Source organism: Hippopotamus amphibius, chromosome 4 (genome assembly GCF_030028045.1).
Source record: "Hippopotamus amphibius kiboko isolate mHipAmp2 chromosome 4, mHipAmp2.hap2, whole genome shotgun sequence".
NCBI classification, from domain to species: Eukaryota; Metazoa; Chordata; class Mammalia; order Artiodactyla; family Hippopotamidae; genus Hippopotamus; species Hippopotamus amphibius.
Window position 1 is genome coordinate 60139776 of NC_080189.1, and position 15645 is coordinate 60155420.

Here is a 15645-nt window from a genome sequence, read left to right on the forward strand (position 1 = left end):
ACATTTGATTGTTTAGCAAATAGAAAGGAATATTTAATTATTTACATAATTTTACCATTAGGTTTTAAACCTGGGTATTTGGGTATGTGACTTCTTGAAAAGAAATGAAATTTGTCTAAATGTTATATTTACTAAATGTAGTGTGACCATTAATGTCACATTAACTCTGAGAACTGGCAAGTGTTTACTTGGGGAATTTAGACATAAGTATGAAGAGAGAATCAAGGTGTAATCCATGGATCTAGGTTTATAGCTTTATCTTTTTAAATCTTTAAGAATTATATGTTTGTAAACGTATATATTTATATATATGTATGTATATGTTTTATAAAGATATATACACATGTATATTAAATATAAGTTTATTTACAATGGGGAGAGAGTTTATAAGCCAGATGCTAGAGTGGGTGGAGGTGGACAGCTTAAGGACCAGAGTGGAAATTGGAAATGTTCCTTTTTTCTTTTTTTTAAATATGTGTTTTTATTTATTTATTTATTGACTCTGTTGGGTCTTCGTTGCTGTGCGTGGGCTTTCTCTAGTTGTGGCAAGCAGGGGCTACTCTTCGTTGCGGTGTACCGGCTTCTCACTGCGGTGGCTCCTCTTGTTGCGGAGCACGGGCTCTAGGCGCGTGGGCTTCAGTAGTTGCAGCATGCAGGCTCAGTAGTTGTGGCCCGCAGGCTCTAGAGCACAGGCTCAGTAGTTGTGGTGCACGGCATGTGGGATCTTCCCAGATCAGGGATCGAACCCGTGTCCCCTGCCTTGACAGGTGGATTCTTAACCACTGCGCCACCAGGGAAGTCCCGGAAATGTTCTGTCACTTAATCTACCCACTAATAAAATGCAGTTGTGCAATTTAACCCTAAATAGTAACAAATAAACAAAGCTGCTTAAGCCTGCAAATACATCTGTACTTGCTCATCCTTCTAACTTTTCAAGGCACGACTACAACCACACTTTTAGCTGCTGTTAGGTGCAGCCCTAGGTCATCCCTCTACACCAGCTAATCCTTCACACCAGTCTCTATCCCTTCCCTCCAGCCTCCTGATACAGTCTTTCATCAACCGGAACATTATCTACATATTGACTGTTTCTTTCTCTAACTCACATCATGTTGGGCATGAAACCGGTCAGCCATGGTAGAAATAGAATTGGGGCAGCAGTCACCATAGAGGGGCTCTTTTGAGCTTGCTTGCCTCCTTCTACAACCAGAGTCTGTCAGAGAGAGACTGTCAGTCCAGAGGACAGCCACCCAAATGGTACCAGTGAGCCAACCGTCAAGTGACCGTCTCTGCCCTGCCTCGACTCAAATAAGCCAGGAGGCAGAACTCACCAAAAGAGCCCTAGCAGCTGAGATGAATGCCAGCAGTTCAGCTTGGAAGAGCACCCCTGCCTGCTGAGGGTTTTCAGAAGAATTCTGCACAGGTTTTACTAAAACGCCTGTTTTAAAGGAGAACCTTTAGGTGGAGCTGATATGCATAAAAATCGTGCCAGTGTGGGAAATACTCCTTTTATGAACGAGGGAGGCAAAGCTTGTAGTCTTTTCTGCGGCTTTAAACAGTCAAATACTAGTCAAAACCTGTGAATATGTATACATTCTTTTATATGGATAATTATCCTCTTTATTGGTGGCGCCTCCTGGATTAGAAGGATTCTTCCATGCAAATAAGCAGTAGAGGAAGGTAGTGCAACAAAGAACAACTTTTATGTGGCTTCAGTACTTATTTAGCAAAACTTCTACATTCATAGAGAGGCAAATGCTAAATTCCTGGATTTCTATAAACTTCTTTCTAATCATTTTAAATTAACTAATTCAAATTAAAGTCCTTAAATATATGTGATTAATGTACACAAACAACAAACAGCCCCACTGTGTGTATTCTGCTAAGAAGAGCTCACCCAAAGGGTTTTTGCCTAATTTTGAATTTCTGACCATGGTCGAAGCAGGTAAAGATATGATTAGGGTATCATGAGTATTGTTATAATATTAGCCATAGAAATTAAGATAAATACAGGATACTTTGTGCTTTAGAAGGACCCTATGTTAAGTTGCAAATAATGTTTTCCGGCCCTAGTACCAAATTCACAACACCTCTTTTGGGCCAGGAAAGTTGGTTTTTTGGTTTGGTTTGGTTTGCGAGTTTGGATTTGTTTGTTTAAGCACTTTCTTTTTATGGTAGAGGCATCCATTTTTCTGTGAGCTTGAAGTTTGGGGGTCCTTTGGTGGTTTTTTTAAAAAGTGATATTGTGGTCTCACATTTTAATGTTTCCAGGAAGAGAACTGGCTGGCTATTTATTTTAATTACTTCACAGAACCCACATGACAATTTTTGAAGGACGTTTTCTTATTACTTTTTGTTTAGTGTTTTGGTCATCCTGTTTTCCCCAATGAGATATAGTGTTCAAGGTAAGATTCCATTTGTTTTCCTTTTATTTCGGAATCAAAATACAGAAATTCTACTGTTAGTTGTCCACCCCCGCCGAACCCACCCATGTAATACCCCCTGCCCCACTCCCCCACTCCAAAAGAAAGGCTCATGGTTTGGGTAGACATTTCTAAGTTGGCTTTGAAAGCTGATCATTTACAGGCAAATGCAGCCTCAAGAACCACAGTGTTTGGAGGTGTTAGGAGGCATTTTAACACAAATCTTCCTATTCACCAACCTTCAAAAAACTAAAACCCATTAGGATGCCTTGAGCCCCCTGATAAGAGGAAAATAAATCATATAGAAGAAAATAAACACTATATTCCCTGGATGTGACTCTGGTACATTTCTAACATCAGAAATAGAAATTCACCTCTCATGACATCATTTTACAGTTAACTGATTGGAAAAATATGCAGCTATAATTGTCAGACGTATACTTATAAAATCAAAGCTCAGTCTAGAGATCGTCTTTATTGTAAAATGTTGATGGATATTATAACTGTTCATTTTTGAGCAGGGTTCACTAGCTACCTCTCTTATGTAAATTTAATATTCTTTACCTCTTCTCCAGTTGGTCAAATATTACTTTTACTATTACTCTATTATTACTTTTATTATTTCAATTTTCCTCACTGAAAACCACCCTCGTACATCTTTATTTGTGTATTTTGGTGAAACACAAAGTAAAAAAAAAAAAAAAATCACTGTGATATGAATTCCACAGAACATCAAGGAAGATGGCTTTAATTATAATACTCAGTTTTGAATAACTCTTTGTTAAATTTTCACATGCTTTATTCCGTTCAGCCCTTTCCACAGAACAGTCATAGAATCACAAAGCCAGTGGGAACCCTTGAGGTCAATTGCTCTAGCTTTCCATCTTACAGATGAAAAAAAAACTAAGATCCACGAATATTAAGTTAAATTTCCCAAGGTCTGTAGTTTTCCCACTTTCTCCTACTTCCTTTTCTATGCCATACTCCCTGTGTCATCCCCATCTATCAGATAATATAATGAGTCCCTCATCCAAAGTTGTATAGACAGTTGGTGAACTTGAACCCGGATCTTTGCCTTTTAGCATCATTTTATTCTACTCTCTAATGCATGGCCTGCTTTAGTCTCTGCTAGCTAAAGGCCCATTTCCATCCTGTTTCCTAGTTTTCAGGAGAGAAAGATTTCTGTTAGTGTCACAGGGTGCTAAGGATGCCTGGAATTATATGGGTAACACCTTCAGGATTATTAGTAACGGATTCAGGAAATGAAATATTGTGACTGATATTTTTTAACTCTTTCTGCAAGTTACACAGTGTGTGCTTAGTAAGTATTGGTTGAACTGAAGGGACAGCAAAGTGGAGAGGTAACAGATCTTTTGCTTTTTCTGTAAAGACTGAAGACCTTCACAGTGTTTCATAGAGGACCACATGGTTTCAACAAATAGGGGATGTACTTAACAGCTAGAAACACCAGAGAACCAAATCCAACGCTACCACTCACAACCTTCGTGGCCTTGGGAAAGTTACTAACTTTCCTGAACTATGATTTTCTTTTCAGTAAATACCATCTACCTTACGGAGATTTTATGCGGATTAAATTAGACAATGTGTGTATAGAGTCAGGCACACGCAAACACCCAGCAATTTATCCTTTCCTGCCCTTCAAGTCTGTCTGGGAGGTGACTGGTAGCTTGCTTCTCTGTTCTGTCTGAGAGTCAGGGCATTAAAATCACACTGATCTGTGTCTGGATATTTTAGCATTTTTGGCACAGCCCTGGAAACTTGTCTAAAACACAGGGTGTCGCAGCTTTATTTCCTTGGCATGTGTCACACGTGCCACAGGCTGCATTACAAAGCAGTTTCCCTTTTTTCCCCACCTCTCTAACAGGTGTCTCATACCAAACAGAGCATCAGAAAAGAGAACACACAAGTGAAGGGGTTTTTGTCTAGTGAAATTTGATGGCCTTGAGAAATACTTTCTACAGTAACACAGAGTGGAATGATACTTAATGTACTAAGTGGCCTTTGTATAAATGATATTATAGGATCCTCCTCAAAAATCATTGGTCAGATTTGCCCCTACACTCTGCACCTTTTCAAAACTTGTAGTGTTCTAAAATCTATGGTAATACAAAAGCAAGCTTTAACAGCTTTGTGGATCCAAACATATACGTTTCAGAATTCAAAAACAGAATCTTTAGACCCTAATGCTATTGGTATATATCATGAAAATGTTAATATTTCATGATACATATGTAAATTATGAAATGTTTTATATTAAACGTTTGAGACAAATTTTCAATGAGGTTTTCAGTTTACACTTTGAGTCCCAAATAAGATAGAATGGAAGAATCTTTTATTGAAAAAACTGCACTTAATATTCAGAATAGCACTGCTTGCTATTATAAGGATGGCATTAGCGTATGCCTATAGCATATGCTGTTCTAAACTTGGGAACTGTTGGTTCATAGATGTTGGTCCCCTTGGTACCCTAATAATGCCTTCAGTCCTGACCAAGACTTCTTCATCCTGTGAATTTATCAAGGTTAAAACAAAGCCTTTGAATGGACACCAAGGGCGAGAGAGGGGGATTGGAGTGGGACGAATTGGGAGATTGGGATTGCCATATATACGTTACTAATAAGAAAATATCAAATTGTACACTTTAAATATATGCAGTTTATTGTATGTCAATTATATCTCAAAAGTTATTAAAAATAAAGAAGCTATCAGCTACTATCCCCCCCGCCAAAAAAAACACAAACAAACAAAAAAAAAAAACACCAAAAAAAAAGCCTTTGAAAATATAAATCCTTCTTCCTTGCCCCAAACATGCACAATCTGTAGCTTAGAATTACTTGCATGGTGACTTTTATAATGGAAGATTCAGTCTTAGAGGTGGGAGGTGATAAGGAAGCTGAAGAAAACCTAGGGAATAATAGCATTTTCAGTGCAATACTATTAAACACGAGAAAATTGGTTTTTGGTAAGATGAACAAAGCAGTTATTTCTAGATGTTTAAAAAGTAAAATCTCCAGGATATACTACAGTTTTGACTAAGTTTCTTCAAAAAGAAGCCACCAAAAGAAAAAAGAAACAACACTTGAGGTTAGCAGAATAATTTGAGAGAATTAACATATTGCCTAATATCAACTCCTTAGAAAATGACTGTTTAAAGCTGGATGGGTTTCTAATTGATCAAAGTAAGGACTGTAGATGAGTTAACGTGTTTATTGAATGTATGTGTGGATCTATGTCTAGACCTCTATATACTCAGTTATACTATCAGCTGGGTTATTAAGAGAAGATAATTAGAACTGTTTAAAGCATGTGTAAGTCTTTTCTACTCTTTGATTTTAAGAAATATGTGTTACTCATATTCTCTAGCAAATAGTGAGTAGCTAGCTAGCTATGAAATCAAGAATTTGGGGTAGGAAAAATCTACTAAGAGTTAGAATTTAATATTCACAAGCGGTCAGTGAAGGGCCAGCTACTCCACCCTGACTTTTTTATATTAATAAGAGAAAAAGATAATCATACTACTTTAAGGTGTCATTGGATATTCATATTTGCTGAAGAAAGTAGTTTGAATCACTACCTTCTTCAGTAGTCCAAGCAGTGAGAGGAAGAAAATAAGCTACATAAATAGCAAAAAGGCAAATAATCTTAGCTCCAAATTACAGTGCAAATATGGGATATAATAAACATTTGGTCATAAAAGAGTTATAGAGTATTAAAATACAAAACTATAAGGCCAATGTCCATTTAATTCTTTTTGCAGTCTCGATGTCACATGTTCTTTTTAGGTACCTCTTAAATTTAAAATAAGACCACTTATACCACTCACCCCACACACGCAATGTCCCATCTAAAATCTTCTGTTGTTTTAATAGTCTTACAATTGTGTTCATGTCTCAGCAATGCCAAAACAAGATAATTCATGGAAAGAGAAATCACTTATAGCCACTACCTTAACAAATTTTTGCATTAGGTCTAGGCTATGGGAGTTTTATTGCCTTCTCGTGGTTTTTCCTCACCTTGATTTCAGCACATGTATTTTGTGCATTTTACTTTCACTCACAGTATTATACATCTGAGGAGTCTGCTCGAATATTTGGAGCTGATTCTCCACAGATACATTCTTTGAACATTTTCTGCAGAAAGGATTTGATTGTTCACATTGTATGTTACCATTTTTTGATCTTATTACTCTGGCCTGTACAGGCATTCAGTTGAACCCATGAAGAGACTACAGACAACTGACTGGATGAAGAAGACATTGGGGAAAAAAACTCCCATTGTTTAGATTTCTGTCAGAGGATATAAGAATACTTAATTTCTTTTATCTCTAGGGCTTTCATTATCATTTAAATTTCATTTTACATTAATTGATCAGGGATTAGTAAAGCCATTATGCAGAAATTAGAATAAGACAAGCCAGATGGAATGAATAATTCATGAAGTCCAATTACGTTTTATTTCTGGTGTACTTTCAAACTTGCCTCTGACTTCTGTGCTATTTTGATGTGACAATATTCACTGGAAATCAAGAGTGCCATTTTAATTTATTGTATCCCCCTGAAGGGGAAGCATTTGTATGCAGTGGGGGTGTGCTAATGCATTCCCCCCAAACACCGACTTCGGGGCTCTTAGAAATACTGAGGCATCTAGAAAACGTGATTCGCCCTCTGAGAAGGTTCAGGGGCATTGCATTGAGCCCCGCCAGTCCACCGGATTTGGGTGAACTGACCCTGGATAGAGAAACCAGAGTCTCAGAACCGCGAGCTTTTTCACCTCCCAGAAGAGCTACAAATCCCTTTAAAATATGCGTCCCCATCGCCGCCGCGAAGGAACCCTTAAAGCATACATTTGGCCTCGAGCTGGATTGGAAGCAGAGTTGCAGCTACAGAAAACGACCGCGAGGTGGCAAGCGTTGCCTTCCGTGCGCAGGGTTCTGGGTCGCCGGGACGGCGGGGGCTTCCAGAGCCTTCCCCACGGGTCCGATGCCGGCAGGCAGAGCACGCCTGGGTTCGGGCCGCCGAGCGACTCTCAGAGCGTAGCCCGGCGAGCACTCCGAGCTCCTGGGCAGCCCCGGCCACCTGTCTGGAACGTCTCGCACGACTGTGTCCGAAACCGCCTCCCCGCGGCCCGTCCCAGCCCCCGGCCCCTTAAGAGTCCCTCCCCGCCCCCTCCCCCCCGCATTTATTTATGCCAGTGGACAGTTCTAGTAACATTAAAGCTGCGGTTCAACTTCTCGAGGACTTTCATCTCGGGAAGTTTTATGACACTTTGTGAATGTGCAAAGTTTTTAATTAGGCTCGCTAGACAGCCCGAGGCAGCAGCAGCGCCACAAAGTCTTCACGGTCTCTCTGCTTTACAGCACAACAAGCCGCTCTACTCCTTTGAAGACAATGCAGACTATGTGTACGACGTCATGTGGTCCCCCGTGCATCCCGCGCTCTTTGCCTGCGTGGACGGGATGGGGCGCCTGGACCTCTGGAACCTCAACAATGACACCGAGGTGAGCGGCGGGCTGGGAGGGGGGCGCCGTCGGCCTCTCTCGGTCTCCCCCCTCTCTCTGAGTCGGCCTTTTTTGGACAGACCCTCCAATTGCAGGTGGGCTGCCGACCCTCACCTCCCCCCCCCCCCCGCCCCCGCTGCTCTGCAGGGAATTGGCAGATGCGTTGGCCCCAAATCATTTAATCTCACTTCATCCCTAAACTGTGGCAGAATCCTGGACAACTGACGACCCTTCTTTGCAAAAAGCAAAACCATACGTGTTCAAGCCTTTCACTGCAGGAAAGGACACTCGGACATATTTCAGAGTGGTGTTGAAATAACTCTTGGCAAACACTTGGAAAAGTAAGCTTTTGTGGACTTTGACTTGAGATTGGGCTTTTTGAAAGGGCTGTTTGCCAGTGTTTGCTATTTGCACGATTTCTGTTTTAAATCCATAAAAGATGATTCTCTTGACTGTTCATGTTTAGATCTATTCTCCATTTGAATTCTACAAGATAAATAATCCTTGTCTAAGATACCGAACTCAGGCAGACTTTTATAATAGTTTCTAACTCTGAACATATATGTTAAACTCAGTATTTTTTTAATGAGATTTTACCATGTCACATTTAGAGTACTTCACAAGTGAAACTTTTTTCCAAAAGGCAATTAACAATAAGGGAATAGTCTTTTTAAAAATTATGCTGTATAAATGTTTTAAAAATTATGCCACATGTATTTTTCCTTTTTGCCACTCTCAAAATTATTGAGGTGCTAATTCAGGTACTAGAGTTTTGGGTTGGGTTTTTCAAAAGTGAATGTTAAATGTCCTTCAGTTTAATACAATCAAATGGTCTCGTCATCATCTCCTGGTCTGTGATTCAGGGCAGCTCTCCATCAATAAGAATGGACAGGTAAGAAGAGCAAGTGCTGAAAACTACATGTCAAGTGGAGAACAAGAGCGAGGTCTTTTGAAGTGTTCTGAGCAGGAAACAGCTCAGCCTTTTTAATTAGGAAGCCTACAGCTGGAGGATATGAGGAGGAGCAGGCTCCCTCAGTTGTGTGTGTGTTTTTTTGGTGGGAGGGGGAGGGAAATATCCTTCAGGTGTTATTATTGAGTTTTATCTTGCAAGATTATATACAGCTAAAACCACTGCCAAATAGTTGTTTTTTAAAAAACCTTTCCATTTAAGTCTTTTTTCCCTTTTGGCTACCAGAACTATATGACAAGGACAAGAGTTATGTAATGAAGCATCTTTGGAAATAAAGGGCATGAATACATGCAGTGCCCATCATTTCAGATGCTGACATGTTTATAACATTATTGCTTTCCATAGAAAAGTGTTATTACTCTACGATGTAATGGTTTCCCAAAGTCTTTCATCACTGTTGATTAAAATCATATTGTATCTGTCTTGCTAGAATAAACTCATTCACTCTAAACAACCAAAAAAACACGCGTTTTCCACCCCCCCCCCCCACACACACACACCCCCACACCAGAAATCAGATTTAGTAGAAGTGAGTTCAGGTGATACTCAACTATGATGCGATGGAGTGTTGTACCAACTCCATAGTAATTCCTCTGTAACTCTGGGTTTTTTTTTTTTCCATCTGCTTTTTAGGTAAAATGAAATTAATATCTCAGCATTGCCAAACGTGATTTTTTTCCCTCTCTCTAGGTATCAAGAGACAACCACATAAGTGTTCTATTGCTAAGCATTTTAAGAAATCATTACTTGGCATGCAAATCATTTAGTTCCGCTTTCACAATAATAGTAGATACAGTGAGTCTGATTCAAATCCAGTAATGAACTGAAATACTTTTTAAAACCCTTAAATCATTTTTGTGTTCTATCAGGTTGAACAAGAGTTTTCAAATATTTGTCCAATTAGGAATTAGATTTGTTTAAAAAAAAAAAAAAGAACCCGAAGTCTGTGTTTCTTTGTCATTGTTCAAAATACTGTGCTTTTAAACCAGGTTATCCCAACTGTTCCTGTGCAAGGATAGGTCATATTCACGTACTTCAGTGTCACTGACCTCTACACAATGTAAATTATGTGTATATATCCTGTTTTTGCAATTAAAATGATTGAACCTTTAAAAATATGAAAATATATGTGAAACTGAAGTACAAGAGTAAGAAAGACAGAGACAATATATGGGTTATTTTCATTACATATTCAACTTCTGAAAGCTCATTACTAGTCAAACTAATAAAATATATTTTTGTCATTTTTTTCATGCATTTGATAATTCTTTTAGCACATTTTATAGGCTGTGATAGTCTTTTTTTTTTTTACCATCTATAATATCTATGAAAAGATATTTTTAAATGGTTAAAATATTAATTGTTCTAGTTTGCTACGTTGCTCAATTCCAAATAAATAAAATTCTTTAAAATGTTTTAGGCATAATTTAAAATGTATCAAAAAATCACTTTCTTTTGAATGATTATTTTTTATTATATTTATATTTTATAAAGATTACTTTTTATTCAATTTTTGAGATTGTTCATAGATAAAATCTGATATTAACTAGCGTTAGGGAGAGTAGGATCCTGTATGATCTCTCTAAATTATGGAGTTAAAAATTAACTCTGAACGGTCTGTAGCTGAATCTCAGAATTGTTTTCTGAGTAGCACACTAATAATAAAGTGTATTGACAGAATTATGGCCTATCTAAATTCATATTGTTTTGGCCTTTAAAAAGTTTGGTTAAAAGTTCAGTCCCCAGCACTGTACAGCAGGTCCCTTTATTGTAGAAACTGTGTATTAAAAAAAAAAAGCTGGGGATTTGTTTTACATTTTTGCCCTCAATTGACATGTGATTTAAGCAGGTAAAAGAATTTTTATTGATTTCAAGATTTAGTTTAAACATAGATTCTTACATATGATGGAGTTTTTATTGCTATTTTAAAGATAGATATTGGGTCAGTAATCTCATATAAACAGATGGTTTCCATTCCCTGAATAACAGAATGCCGGGGAGCTAAGGCACAGTACATGTCATGTTTCCATCCTAATAAGACATGTTTATTAGACACAGGTCTTAAAACAGTGGCATGAGATGATGTTGGTGGCCCTTTTTTCACTATAAATTTTTTTCTTTTTTGTTTTAACATTTACCTTTTCTTTTTTAATGGGCTGTTGTCATTTCCTATTCAACATTCTTGTAGAAGGCTTGGAGATCTGATCTTTATCAGTTATAAACTTCCAACCTTCAAGACGGGAGTTTACACAACTGATGATGAAAGAGGGTAGACCCACTAAAATTCTTTTTCCAAATATTAAGGTTCTTGTAACAAATACTGCAGGTTCCATTTTAGCACCTCCGGTTCACTTTAATAGTGATTAATATTGTAATTATCAATGTTGTCAGATTTCAGGTATTTATTAAAGGAGATGTAAGGCCTTTTCTACAAGTGCTACGTTCTATCAGGATATCACCCCGAGGACATTTTCAGAGTTATGGAGCTCTCCTACATCTCGGTATTGCTGGAAGGAAGAAAAATGGGGAAGAGGGGGAGAAAAAAGAGAGAACTTGAGATTTTGAAGTTTTCCACCTGCTTACTTTTTCTTCTCCTGAGCATCCCCTCCCTGATGAGGTTTTGAGGGATAAATACATTTTTTTCTCTGAAGATAGATATTAATATGACTTTTATTCCACCATACCCCTCATTCCCGCCTTTTATAATATCCTTAATCTTGGTAAATCCTGAAATCCTCTCCATCAATCCATAAATCACGACCCGATCAAGAAGTACCACATCTCGCTGTTGTGTCCGTATGTTGTTTGTGTACCCCGCATAATCCGAAGAAATATTTATGTCACTCACTGCCTATTGACTGTGGAAAAAGACTCTCCCTTTTTTCCTTTTTCTGTCAAAGTTTCTCTCCTCTCTACCCCTTAATTCAGCAGAGCATATGATTTAAGAACAATGAATCCTTTCGAGCCCTGCGCAGGGGATGTATGTTCATGCACATGCAGGCAGTGCTGACTCATCCAGTGAAACGTACCATCGTCAGTTCGTGTATTTAAATTCATATTCAGAGATTCTTTGTTTCTGTCGTAACCCCTTTGGCAGGTTCCAACAGCAAGTGTGGCCATTGAGGGGGCGTCTGCCCTAAACCGTGTTCGTTGGGCTCAAGGTGGCAAAGAGGTTGCCGTTGGGGACTCAGAAGGCCGTATTTGGATCTACGACGTTGGAGAGGTACATATTATTTGGTTTGCGTGTCTTGATTTTGTTTTCCGGTGTTCGGTTCTATTTTTTCATTTTTCGCTTGTATATTTGATTTAAAGACCTAGTGAAATTATTGACAACAGCTTGTGGGCCACGAGAGCCCTTTAGAATGCGTTTGCAAGTTTCCGTTGACTTCAGTGGGAATTTAGCGAGACTTCCTTAGGGCCTAATTTGATCTTCCGTCTCCATGCACAGGACCCTTTAGTTAATGATTGGGCTCCTTTTGGAGTGCTGTAGAATTCCCAGCTATCCTGTGATGAAGCATGGCACTTCCCCCCCAGTTTCATGAGAATGAAAAGTTTGCCAAATTCATCATGCTAACATTGAATTTGGAATTTGTTGTTTACTTTGAAAAGTCAAGCTTTAGTATGTTCAATTAAAAGGTATATACTATTACTCTTTAATTAAAAGTAGCCAATTAATTAAAAATTAATTAAAAGTAGCTGAGGTGAATCAGAACTTTGTAAGTTTTCAAGATATTCAAAGTTATATGCAATGTATACTTCTCTGGTTTATTCTGTTACATGATATGTAAAGTGTTTCTGAATATCATGGCACATATCAAAAGAAAAAACTACATATTTTATTTTGGATAAATCTCCTTGAATATTCATACTATACTTAATATTATATTATCAGTCAATTTTACAGAAGCATATCTGTTTATTTTTACTCTGTGAGAAAGTGTTGACAAAGAAAATACCGAACTTTCAAGCAAAACAAAATAAGAGTGTTGTGTAAACTGTTTCGGTGTAATGTGAATCTGACGTTTGCATTCTGGGGGAAAATATACTACATTTGTATGCATAATGTCCTAGACCTAGGGAGTGCTCTTTGAGTGCCTGGTAGATGGGCATAGCTGATCACACTGAGAAAGGTTCTTTATGGTTTCATCAATGAGCTTTCTATAATTTTGGCAATCCTAGGTAGTTTGTTCTACAATGGAACTTTTGATGATGCTCTATGGTAGAGTTGGTTGTGTTGAAACAAGCTAGATGGTATTTGTGTGTGTGTATGTATGTGTTTTAATTCAGCCAGAGACAGAAACTGAATGACTTCAAAGATGGGAGTCTTCTCTTTGGAGATGTACAACTCTAAGTAAAACAACTAGAAGCATCTCTCATCTTCACTGCATGCTATTTCATTAGACAACCCCCCCCTCCCAACTACTCCTGATGCCACAAGCTGAGTCATTCTAACAGTGACAAAGACTGTTAATATTCATCCCCAGTAGTGAAGATACAAATGGTCTGGTGACTACTGACGTAGTTTGGAGTCTTTGAGAAAGATAATCCTCTCTGAATTAAAAATATTGCCAATATTTTTAAGGCAATATTTTCTTCAGTATTTATAGTGAATGCGTCTTTCTCATAGTCGCCATCAAAATAAAACTATAAAACTAAGCAACAAAAACATGTATTCTACATTGGTTCATTTATTAAAAAATTAAAAGGTAGCAAAGAAGAAGAATATAAAGAAACAGGTTTCTTTCCTTTGTTTATAACAAGTATAATTGCGGGAGAGAAAATAGGTGTGGAGACATGCTCAGGGACGAAATGGTAGAAAATAGATGAAATTTTAAAAACTCTTTTCTCCACCTCGCTTGCGTGTACATACCAACCCTTAGCTGTCTTAAGATTACATGCACCATTAATTGTTTTATCCAAGAGGGCTGAAAAGCAGACTAACAATCTGGTTTATTTAAGGCATTTTGAAAAATCTGTATGTTGATCACAAATAACTTGTGGTCATATGTTCATATATATATATATATATATATATATATATAATATACATTCACACACACCACCTCTAGGCAATAAGAAAATACAGTATTACATATATACAGAATTTTCAGCAGTAAAGTGATTTTATAGCCATTGGACAGGATTACTTGACTATGACTCATATTTCGGGAGGACTTGATTTTGTGAAGGTTGCTCTGGCCGATGGGTGGCTGCTAAAACTTATTCCTAGGTTGTTGTCATTATTTCTAAATTGTAAAGTGTTGTTACACTCATATTTCTTCTATCGTACTAGCAGGTCAGGCTGGTTTTCACTTTTGTATTATTGCCCTTACTTTTCTAAGTGATATTACAGACTATAGAAATGTCTGCAGCTCTAGGCCAGTCTCACCTATTGTCTGGAGTCTAGACAGGCTATAGAAAAATCTCCGTGACATATAATAGGCCAAACAATTTGTAGGGTTGTTTATCCCTACACATTCACTACCAGGAAAAAAAAAAGTTATACTTTTTTATTGAGAGTAGGTAATTTTATAATCTTCTAGCCCTTTTCTGAACGACCAAAAATCAGGATAGGCTTATACATTTGAAAAGTTCTTTCTGTATTGTTCGATCCTATAAAAAGTAATCTCTAGGTCAGAAAAACTAAGATTTTACAAGATAATTTTGTTGTAAGTATAGTTTTTCTCCTAAGTATTTTTGTAAGGTATTTACTAATTTATCTCATATGTATTTCAGGAGAGAAATAGTGGGGTGCTTTTCTGTTTCTCTTTGCTCTCCTCTGTACCCTGTTCTAAGTCTCTGAAGACCAACTCTGTAGAGGTTCCACGTACTAAAAGGAAAGATGACTTTCCTTCAGCTGAGTTTAGCTGAAGCCCACTTCTGAGAGATGGTAGATTATGGACAAATACCACTGTCACTGTAATTACCATTGTCTCGTTCACCAGCCTAGACCTGACAGAGCATAGCTGTCCTTGGAAGAGAAGGGCACCCCCTAAACAGTGCCTCCCCAGCCTTCCTAATCACCTACACTTCAGAAAGCCAGACAGCCTTCATGGTAACCTGGCCCATTTAGAATTCGAGGTCAAATCCAACACTGGTGCACGGCTGACGACAGGGCAGGGGTTTGAGCAGGAAGTGATTTTAAAAGGAAAAAATATAGAGAAAGAGAAAAATATGTCATTGAGGATCAGATTGCCAGATTGCTGCCATTGTCTGTATTCAGAATTGGTCCTCTGGTCCCCGTTAAAACATAACCCATCACCAGGGTCACACTGGCCTTTGGATAGAAAACCTTGCTTTGTGGAAGTCTCTAGGAAGATGAAACACTTTTAGATAAGCCTTATAATACAATCTGTATAAGAAAGTAAATGGTCCTTTTTGGAGGACACTTTGTTGATCCATTTTCCTTGGGACCTCAGTACATCAAATTGGTGTCTATCTACCAGAGGACATCTCACATTCATCCTCCCATGATTTACTTAACCGAGACTGCTGTGAGGCTGAGGAAAAAGGAGGAGAGGGCAGCAGGCTATCTTTTGCTAAGGCCCTGTTTCAGAGCAAGGCTGGCTTCACGGTTATGTCACCTGTGGCGTCTCGAAGGGCCCTGTGCAGAGGAGCCCTGAGCTTGGTTCAGGGCTCTGCTGTCATTGTCTTGCAATTGTTAAGACATTTTTCAACAAGGTGTCCCATATTTCCATTTTGCACTGGGCTCTGCAAATTCTGTACTCATTCCT

At 38.2% G+C, this 15645-nt stretch overlaps 1 protein-coding gene across 3 annotated transcripts in view; it reads left to right on the top strand.

Moving 5' to 3' along the window:
- The window catches only part of DYNC1I1 (dynein cytoplasmic 1 intermediate chain 1), a 317415-nt gene that overhangs the window by 286188 nt on the left and 15582 nt on the right, over positions 1-15645 (top strand). For all 3 annotated transcript variants that reach the window (XM_057731071.1, XM_057731073.1, XM_057731074.1), the window contains 2 exons: positions 7801-7941; positions 12009-12134. In XM_057731071.1, coding sequence (XP_057587054.1) covers positions 7801-7941; positions 12009-12134 — 267 coding nt within the window. The remainder of the gene's footprint in view (positions 1-7800; positions 7942-12008; positions 12135-15645) is intronic.